Raw genomic sequence first — 9,519 nt, forward strand, 5'->3', positions numbered from 1 at the left:
TTCAGGCCTGATGAAGAAACCGAAGAGGTGATAAAAACCCGAAAGAAGATAGAAAGACGAGGCTGGCTGTCCTGTCGGATAAAGAAACAGTAGAGATACCAGATGGCTTGAATATGAGCCTTGAATGATACCTGAACAACTGTTGATCACTTAAACAAAGAAAATAGATGCAAATATAGGCAAAGAGCTTGCGTTTGTGTGGAGGGCACAGGTGTATGGAGACAGCAGCAGGACAGATGCCGACCACATCTGGTTGGGTGGATGCGACTGAGAATTATACCATCAACAAATGGGTAGAGGTGAAGGAGAGGAAGGGAGTGTGTGTGTGAGTGTTTGCATGCATGACAATGTGTTCAATGAAAGGAAGAGCAAGGGAATGTTAGGAGCCATCGGTGTCAAGGGTGAAGAAGGTGGTAGCCGAGGGTGTTCATGTTTTACTTCTTTCTACTTCACCATAAGCCAAGTGGACTATGATATTTGTATCAACAAGAGAGATGGGCAGACCAATCGACCAACAAACGGACATCACCTCCATCAAAACAGCAGCATGTTATTCTACACACAATGAAAATTAGTGCTGTAACTAAGGATTATTTTCATCAACAGTTAAGGTTACATCTTCAAATTGTCTGTTGTATCCGACCAACGGTCCAAAACTCAAAGGTATTCCATTTACTAACATAGCTGACAAAACCAGCAAATATTCATTAATTTTAAAAGCTGCAACCAGTGAATTAAATGTCTTAAACAATTCATTTCATCTCAAAGGGAAATGTATTTCTGTGTCTATGAGTCTGAAGACATATATCACATACTGTTGTTTGTGGTTGAGCTCCTGCTCCTTGTTCACCAGGTCCTGTTTGAGGTTGGCCAGCATTTCCACAGAGACGTCCACCTGTCGAGAGAGCTCGGAGGCCTTGTCCTCCAGGTCTTGCTTCTCCTGGCTCAGCTGTTCGCTCTCCAGCTTGGCCCGCTCCAGCTCGGAGCTCTTCCTCTCCAGCTCTGACTGAAGACGACCTACGCGGGCCGCTATTTTCTGCTCCACCTACAAGACAAGAGGCACTTGAGCTGCCTTTGTGTCCCGCCATAATCACAACGTCGTATGAGACATACAGTAACTAGTTATGCAAGTTAGGCCATTAACTAAATAATTTGGTTTTTTTCTTTAATAAGATGATAGAATACTACTCAAAGCCCCAATGAAATCATCAAGAAGAAAACTTAAGTGAATATATTGGGTTCACTAGATTGTCTACTACCAGTCACTGGAAGATAAACAGCAATATGACTATTACGACATTATTGACTGAAAAACATCTGCAAGCCAATTCAGCTCCATCATAAATTGTTATACTGGCCTTGACCTGTACTAGATGTGCTCGAATTATAAAAAAAAAAAAAAAGCTTGTTTTTAAATCCAAAAATGTGACTTCTGGGTATGAAAATCTTCTTTGATAAGTTTTGAGTGTGAGTAAGCGTGACAAAACTGTGGTGCAGCCTCTTCTAACCTAGAGACACTGAGAAGAATGAGCTTTTCTTTTGGCTAAAAACTTGGACTCTGTTATTAAAGGCTTAACTTCTTCCTTCCTTGATTGATGCTATTCATTATATACTCGTTTTCGTCAGTTAAAATCTTCCTTGTTTCAATGCAGCTAGTGAGACAACATGTTATTCCCGTTTTAGTTTTTACCCATTGGCTGCTAATATAAATGTGACCGATTTTTAAGTTTAACTGATCAGACTCAGTGCATGCCTGTGACAAGATCTTTCATTTTCGCTCTGTTACTGAGCTCAAGGTTCTCAAAACAGAATGAGAACAGAGAGATACTAGTTTAATGTCTAACCTAAATACAGAGGGAGGGGCTCTTGACTATGCAATAACCCACCTGCAGACATGGAAATGGCAACCCGGAGCAAGTTACACAGTGTTACGATCTTGGAGTGCTGTTTAAGCAACCCACCCATTTCAAGTTCCTCAGTGGAAGAGAGTTGAAAACACAAACAAATAAAATCTGAGGAATTGCAGGTAATGTCCATCGTACACAACACATAGGCTTTCCCTCTACACTATATTTTGTGGCAATACAACTTCCAGACATTAGTCTGAAGACTAAACCCACTGCTACTCAACAACACTCCAATCCCTCATGTGCAAGAAAGATTTTGTTTTTTAGCAACATTGTGTAGATTTTTAGTTTTATCGTGCAACATCTTTCAAATCAAAGAATTAATGTAGAAAATTGTGAAAATGTGTGTTTATTTTAAACAATTCTCAATGTCCCATGGCTGGATCCTTGGGTCATGAATTGGCATGTGTTGTTTGATGCAACCACTAGGGGTTGCTAAAGTAAGAAATGATCTAATTCCACACAACAATGTTAAGCTTTCTCCAATAAAATTAATTTTGAACATAGTAACTGACCAATAACTATATGAATAGTTTGTGTCCAGCTCTAACATACTAGCCACATGTTTTTGTTTGCTTGTTTGTTTGGCTTATTATTTCTGTTGAGCGGTATGTCTGTATATATATGTATCATGTAAATTTGTTCTTTCTTTTATATTGAGAGCTTGACAACCACAATGATCGTATTGACCTCTTCAGACAGCTTCTCGAGCCTTTCATCCAGCTCCAGCCGTTCAAACGCCCGAGCCTTCAGCCTGGCCAGGCCCTCCTCGTAGGCCGCCTCCACTGCACTAGCCGCTACATTAGCTGCCACTGCTACAGCTGTGCTGGCGTTGCCATGAGGACCTGGGTCTGCGGATGTCATGGCTTTCTTCATAAAAATCTCCCCCAGGGGAAATTCCACATTGGGAATATACCGGGCTGCAGTGTTGGAGTTAGCCGGGGTCAGACTCAAGTCATCCGCACAAGGAAGCTCACGACAAGGGAAGCGCCGCTCCTTTAAAGCTGAAGGCCGCAGTGGCTCAAATGGGTCGTTGTTGTTGGTCGGTGCGAGGAGAGCTCCCTCAGCCACAAGCGGCAGCAGAGCAGCAGCGTCACACACACTGTTGGATTTGGAGAGGACGTAGAGGGTCTCGTACGTGTGGTTGTACTCCAGGTGGGCACGTAAGGACGACAGGCTTCGGAAGCGCTTGTGCTCCCCGCAGCGAGGACAGCGGTATGGCAGGTCCAGAGAGGCCATTCCGTGCAGTAACTGCCGGAGGAGAGGGGGTGCTCACATGGCACAACAGCAGCGCCAGTATGAGGCTACAGAGGTCAAGCACCTGACAGATCCTCTCATGGTGAAAACAGGGCAGCAAGGCGGCATCGGCAAGTCAGCAGGAGGAAGTGTTTCCCATGTGCTATGGAGGAGCCCAGCTCAGTCACATGACCACACAGTGGCAACATTCAACTGGTCTTTTCACGTCATCTGTCATGGTTCCCCTGTCTGTGGTCCTAGAAACAGAGGGAGAAAATACACCTGAGTTTAAGTGTATTATACTGTGAATTTGGGTATAACAAATCATTTGAACAAATAAACTTAATCAGGTTGAATAAATATCTGACAGAAAGTTGATCACAAAAGCTAATCTTAGCCAACAATTCTCCTCGGGATAAATAAAGTTCCATCTTATCTTTTCTTCAAAACAATATACTCGGGGAAACTTGTGAACTCCAGAGCCTTTTTCAACAAATATATCCAGAATTCTCCAGCAACAAAGCCCAGTTAATTCTGTTACTATAACCTTTTTTTATCCTACAACTGTTGATTACAATATTTAGCTTTTCTTCTTTTATTTAACAGAGGAAGTGCAAAATGTATACATAGTGAAGCATTAGTCATTTGTATGCAACTGCCATTCCACCAGTGAAGAGAAATCTTTCATAATGTTAAGAGCATGATATTAGCATTCTGATGCATCTTTGTAAAATGTGACTATTTGTACGATTGTACATCCAGAAATGATTAACTGTTTATTTGGATTGATTGGAATGGAATAAGATTAGAGAGCTCTTCACTGTAATAGTCTGCTGTGTCTGAACTATCTAGGAACATTCATCTTTACGTTTAGTGGTTGAGAAACATGAAACCTGCATTTCACGAAGGGTTAAAAAGCAAACCCCTGCACTTTGGAACCTGAAATACTCGGAGGAAGACTGGGAGAACAGTGGGGGAAAGGAAATGGCTACATTAGTGAGAGTGCTTGTTAGCGGCAACATCATCTTCTAGTCTTAAGTCTACGAGGTCAGCTTTAAGTTCTTTACAAGGGGATCTGTTATCTGTGTTGTGTCCTCTTTATCCATTGCCTTTTCAGTTCCTTGTAAGACTTAAATGCTGCCTTATATTTGAATAATACCCCAGTAAAAAGTGAAGAAAGGATGAGTGAATTAAGTGCACAACAAAAAAAGAAAACTTAAAGCTCTGCCGAACTCAATGAAACAAAGATCCTGATCGGATCTGGTTTCCGCCAGCATGGTCTGCATATCAAGTACAGCCGATGTCGTAGAGTGGGCGCAGATCTTTCAACATGAACCACCACCAAGGTGTTGTACACCAATCCAGAACCAGATCAGACTCTCTTACAACGTTCTACAGCAGCTATTAATGAGAGAAGCAGCAGGCACAGACATTGGCGGTCTAATCACAAATCACAGATGCATCGACGGTTCTTCACAGAGGGCTTGAACACTGGAAATCCCCAGAAGTCACCAAGACTGTTATTAGAAGTCTGGTGAGGCTGGAACGGGGGGTTGTACTGGCAAGCCGTGCCCACTTATTAACGGAGGAGGATTTCACAGACCCAGTCACTACACTGCAGATAGCAGGAATTCCCATCTGCTTAAAATTACAAAGTGAGGTATTTAACCGGGCAGGAAACGGAACGATATGAAGCTGTTTGGAAGCCACATGTCACATCCTGCCAATAGAGCTTAGTTGAGACATCCCAAAAGTCTGCCTGTAATGTTTTATTATGATAAGTTAATAGTAGACGCTCTTTGGCTTCCCTCATTTCTACCCGCACCAAAGAAAGCCAGGAGATTTCATGTTAGTCGTGTACAAACACTCAGAAAGCTCAAAGACTAAGAAGGCACAGCATCTTTTAATCAAAACAAAAAAATCCACATGACAAAAAAAGCCATTTGCATTGAAATGAGTGGTTACTGTGGTTTTACGTTGAAGGATCATCAGCAGCAGATATTTTGTGTTTTTAATTTATACTTTCTGTTCACATTCTGAGTGATCCTCACCATTAGTGGACCCTGTAAACTGCAGTGAACTGTGTTCACACAACACTTCTTTGATGCATGGGAACTCAGGGAGATAGCCTGGGATTAGTCAAAAGTGATGTCTTTACATTACAGTCATTTAGCAGACGCTTTTAACAACCAAACAAAAGGGGAGGCAAAGCACAACATCACAATCAATCTACTATTTTTCTGTAAGAATCAGTGACGCCCAAAAACCAAACCAGCTGTCCCATATATATCCAAAATAGTGGTCTGTTCTTCTGACTGCCAACTGACAAGCTGTGCGACCAGATATACAAGAGGTCCTTTAAGTAAACGCAGTAGGGTTGGAAACAAGAAGCTCTCAGTACTTCGTCACTCATGCACTGATCAGAAGCGCATCTGCCACAATCCCAAGGCCACATTTTGTGTCCTGCCACTATTTTGGGATACAAACATGCACAGAACGGCTCTGTAATAACGATTCTACAGAGCAGCCACCTGGTGCTATTGCAAAATATCACACAGAGTGGCATAGTACTACTTTATGTAGCACAGTGTTTTGAGCATAAAAAAACCAACTATTACTATTGATGCAAACTAGTAGGTTTATCTTTCTTCTTTTTAACTCGTATGTACTGTTGTGGTGCTCAAGATTGGTCTTGGTCTCGAGACTATGTCTCATCTTGGAAGCGAACGTATATTTACTCGGCCTTGTCTAGGTCTCAGACAAAGAGGACTCTGATTCTATTTCAAGACCAAAAAAACATCCTGCTTCAAATGCAACCAATAACTTTATTCTGTTCTAAATTGTATCGTGCTAGTTGGATGGTAATACATGTCAAATGACAGTTGAATAAAGAGTGTTGAGTCGATCTCAGCTCCTCCCTTGTGGTTGTTTGAATTTGTTTGCTCCGAAAAAACAAAGGTAAAGACAAATGTTGTTTTTATGGAATGTGGAACCTCTAGATCAATTTGAGGAGAGCCTATGGTTTGCATTTTCCACATTTTATCATACGTGTGTCATGCAGTGTGGGACTCGCACTGGTCTGGTCTTGGTCTTGACTTGGTGTCAGTTTAGGTGGTTCTTGAATACAACACTTGTACACACTTTGAATGTGCATCTACTGTGTCTAGTTGTCTCTGACTTATGTACTGTAAGTCAAGGGCTGATGGGAATACAGTCATTCGAAAAGATCCAAATGCTACCGACCACATTCTTGACTGACATGACAGGCCATCAAAGATATCACCCTAATTGCTTGTTTTACTTCTTGAGTCTTGGGCATCCCTAATGCACAGGCTTTTAATGGAAAGCTACTTTTTAAAGGCTCTTTGCTGGAAAACAATAACGATCTCATCTTCGTTGTCTGTCAATCCTGTAGCCTTCAGACGGTAAACAAGCCATTTGAGTCAACGCATATAATAGACCTACATGAAACAGAACACGGGCTTCAATTTGACCATGGTTTCTTACAACAGGGTCATGAGTGAGTGGGAAGGTATCAGGACTTAAAGGCGCTTCGTGCTGTTTACATCAGGGTAGTAACCTGAAGTCGAGCAGTGTTTAAAAATGGAGGCTGAACAACAGAGGTGGCAAACTCCCAGTCCATTTCTATCTCACAGATACAGGTTTCTGAGTGTAAAGTCAAGAGGGAGTCACAGCTGAATATTCTCAAATAGACAATCAAGAAAGGTGATGACAAAGAGCAAGAGAGGAGCAGAGGTGTGGGTGAGCGAAATCTGCAAGACTGAGACAGACAGAGACAACAAAAGTGTTTCATAGTGATGGGGAGGTGTATGTAGATGCTGCAAGAGCTTTACAAATTGTAAAGAAGAAATCAATGGCTGAGAGCACATTTTAAATTACGTGAGCTTCCCAACAGGAGACAGTGTTTGACAGATGTTTGCTGTTTAAGAGTAGGGTAATTATACAATGTTAATGTTTATTAAAGGCGCTGTGTGGAGTTTTCCACCACTAGAAGCAGTGCGGAGCAATGTGTTTTATGATTGGATGCCTGTTTTGTTAGTATCGTATGCATGTCCACGAGGATGCATATGTGCATGCACAGTATCATGCTTTTCCGCTGACCCTCAGTTGAAGGCAGGAACATGCCAAGAAGCGTGGAGGGAGGAAGAAGACTGCTAGGAAGTAAATATTTTGAGGTTGAAAAGAAGAATTAAGTTATTACCAAATATCATCTCTGCTAATGTTTGTTGTTTCTTTGGCCTAAAGGAGACATTCTGCGTTTCAGTGAGTAAAACTTTGTAAACAAAAGAAAACAACTCCATGAGGTACCTTTAACTGTGTATAGTGATGCTATGACTTAAAAAAAGAAAGATCATGTTGCCTCAATAAACATTCCAAGCAAATTGAAAGTAACAAAATGATGTCAATCAGTGTACTAATTTAGATTTTTTTTATATGTGACTTTTCAGGGTTTTTCTCTATATTTTTGTATATATTGATACTGGAGATGAGAGAAACACTGATCCCTGATTGCTGCTGAGGGCTCGGCCAGCAGCTTGCATGGTAGTTGTGCGTGGGTGAATGAGAGGCACATTTTAAACACTGTAGTACAAAAACCACTCAATAAATGCAGTCCATTTACCATTTGATTGCATCCATCACTCAGCCCTAATCAAAAACAAATAAGCCCACAATCATAGTTTTGAAACATGATAGATTGATATGGCTTCCGTATACTTAATAGTATTACAAATGTACTTCATATGATTTTTATATTTAGGTCCTGCATCAGCCCTCAGAGTCAGAGTGGTGTGACACAGCTGGAAACAGTAATGTCGAGGTATTTACTCTCAAGCGGAATCGGATGTTTTTTTATCAGATATTTTACAGATACACATTTATACTCATTTCACTCCCTATACGAAAGCCTCTTTTAATTTTAATCACTACAGGTATGTGGCCACTAGCTAACAGTAGCAGTATTTAAGCTGTTTTAATTGGGAGGAATAAGACTCTTCTGCATTCAAACACCCAGATTATACCTGCTTTTGCTACTCTGTCCAGCATGGCAGCATTTCATCTAGGCCTCCTTTAGAGCAGATGACAGAGGCTAACAAAGTTTGATCCTAGAAGCTTTGCAGACCCATGCTCCTAGATTTTTCTATTATTTCACCCCAATATTCACTAAAGGTTCCATCATCTCAGTGGGTGATCCCTCTCTGACTCTGGTACCCAAGGTCTCTCTCTTTTTAAGCCTTTTCTACTCCTGCATCCGTCTTATCAAAAAAAAAAACACCCCTGGTCAAACAGGTAATCTACAGGCTATCTCTTGAATACTGTATTTTATCATTTGACATTTTGTGATGCAGGCTTGATTTATGAGATCTAAGCAGGCTTTTCAATCTGGGTGGGCAAATTAACTTTGATGCCAATGATTTTCTCACTACAAACAAGCTAAAAAATGGATATGTAGGTCGAACAACCTTGAAATTTCACTTTAAATGCTTCTCTTTGGTTTGTGTTGTGCGTCTGTTTGTTTTGCAAATAATTGTAAATACAGATGGTTTTGCCTAGTTTTCACAGACCACTAGTTATTGTAGGGAAGGAGATACTTACTGGAAATATTCAAGATTATTTTAGCATTACCTGATCTAGCCCATCACTGTCACTTCTGTAAGAGACCAGAGGAACTAATGACATGACTCTAAAAGGAGGCATCGTGTTTCTGTAGTTCAGGCACAGCACTAAAGTCACGCCTGAATTAGCTGACCCAACCTCCTCCTTATGTGCTAGATTTTCAGTATTGTTGACCAAACTAAGATTAAATGTCCATTCTTGTGTTTATTAAGAGGGCATCAGTTCTCCCAGCAGAATCCTCGCAGCTGCTCGGATTCTTTGAGCGCTCCTTCAAACAGCAGAGCTTTTTCTGCCAAATCTAAGTGTGTAAGCATTCTCTATAAATGGTCAATTCTTTGATGTGGGTGTCTGACTAAACAGTGGTTACATTTGGAAAAAAAAAAGCGTTAACAACACTACGATAAACTGACATGACCAGCGGCATAGATGCACAATAATGTACCAATAATATATGATTTCATTCAAACTCCTTGCATTAACTGTGTCACGATACTGCGGCCGACGCTGCAGTCATTGCAACTGAATTCTTAAACTCTGCACCATGTGCATAAAACATCGGCCGGCCCTCAGGCTACACCAATGACGTGACTGTTAAAAGTTCAGCTCGAAAAAGGATGAACACCAACTGAACAATTCATAAATAATGAAAGTCACCAGTTAAAATCAAATCTCACCCTGCTTCTGAGAACAGGTCTCTCTCTCTCTCTCTCTCTCTCTCTCTCTCTCTCTCTCTCTCTCT

The 9,519-nt window shown here is 41.1% G+C and overlaps 1 protein-coding gene across 2 annotated transcripts in view; it reads right to left on the reverse strand.

Annotated features, from left to right (window-relative positions):
* Positions 1–9,519, reverse strand: part of fbxo41 (F-box protein 41) — a 41,822-nt gene that overhangs the window by 27,534 nt on the left and 4,769 nt on the right. For both annotated transcript variants that reach the window (XM_031871387.1, XM_031871386.1), the window contains exons 2-3: positions 2,598–3,400; positions 816–1,045 (exon numbers count right to left, since the gene is read on the reverse strand). In XM_031871387.1, the coding sequence (XP_031727247.1) occupies positions 816–1,045; positions 2,598–3,146 (779 nt within the window). In that variant the 5' untranslated portion in view covers positions 3,147–3,400. The remainder of the gene's footprint in view (positions 1–815; positions 1,046–2,597; positions 3,401–9,519) is intronic.

This window comes from Anarrhichthys ocellatus, unplaced genomic scaffold (genome assembly GCF_004355925.1).
Source record: "Anarrhichthys ocellatus isolate YVR2014 unplaced genomic scaffold, GSC_Weel_1.0 scaffold58, whole genome shotgun sequence".
Classification (NCBI taxonomy): Eukaryota; Metazoa; Chordata; class Actinopteri; order Perciformes; family Anarhichadidae; genus Anarrhichthys; species Anarrhichthys ocellatus.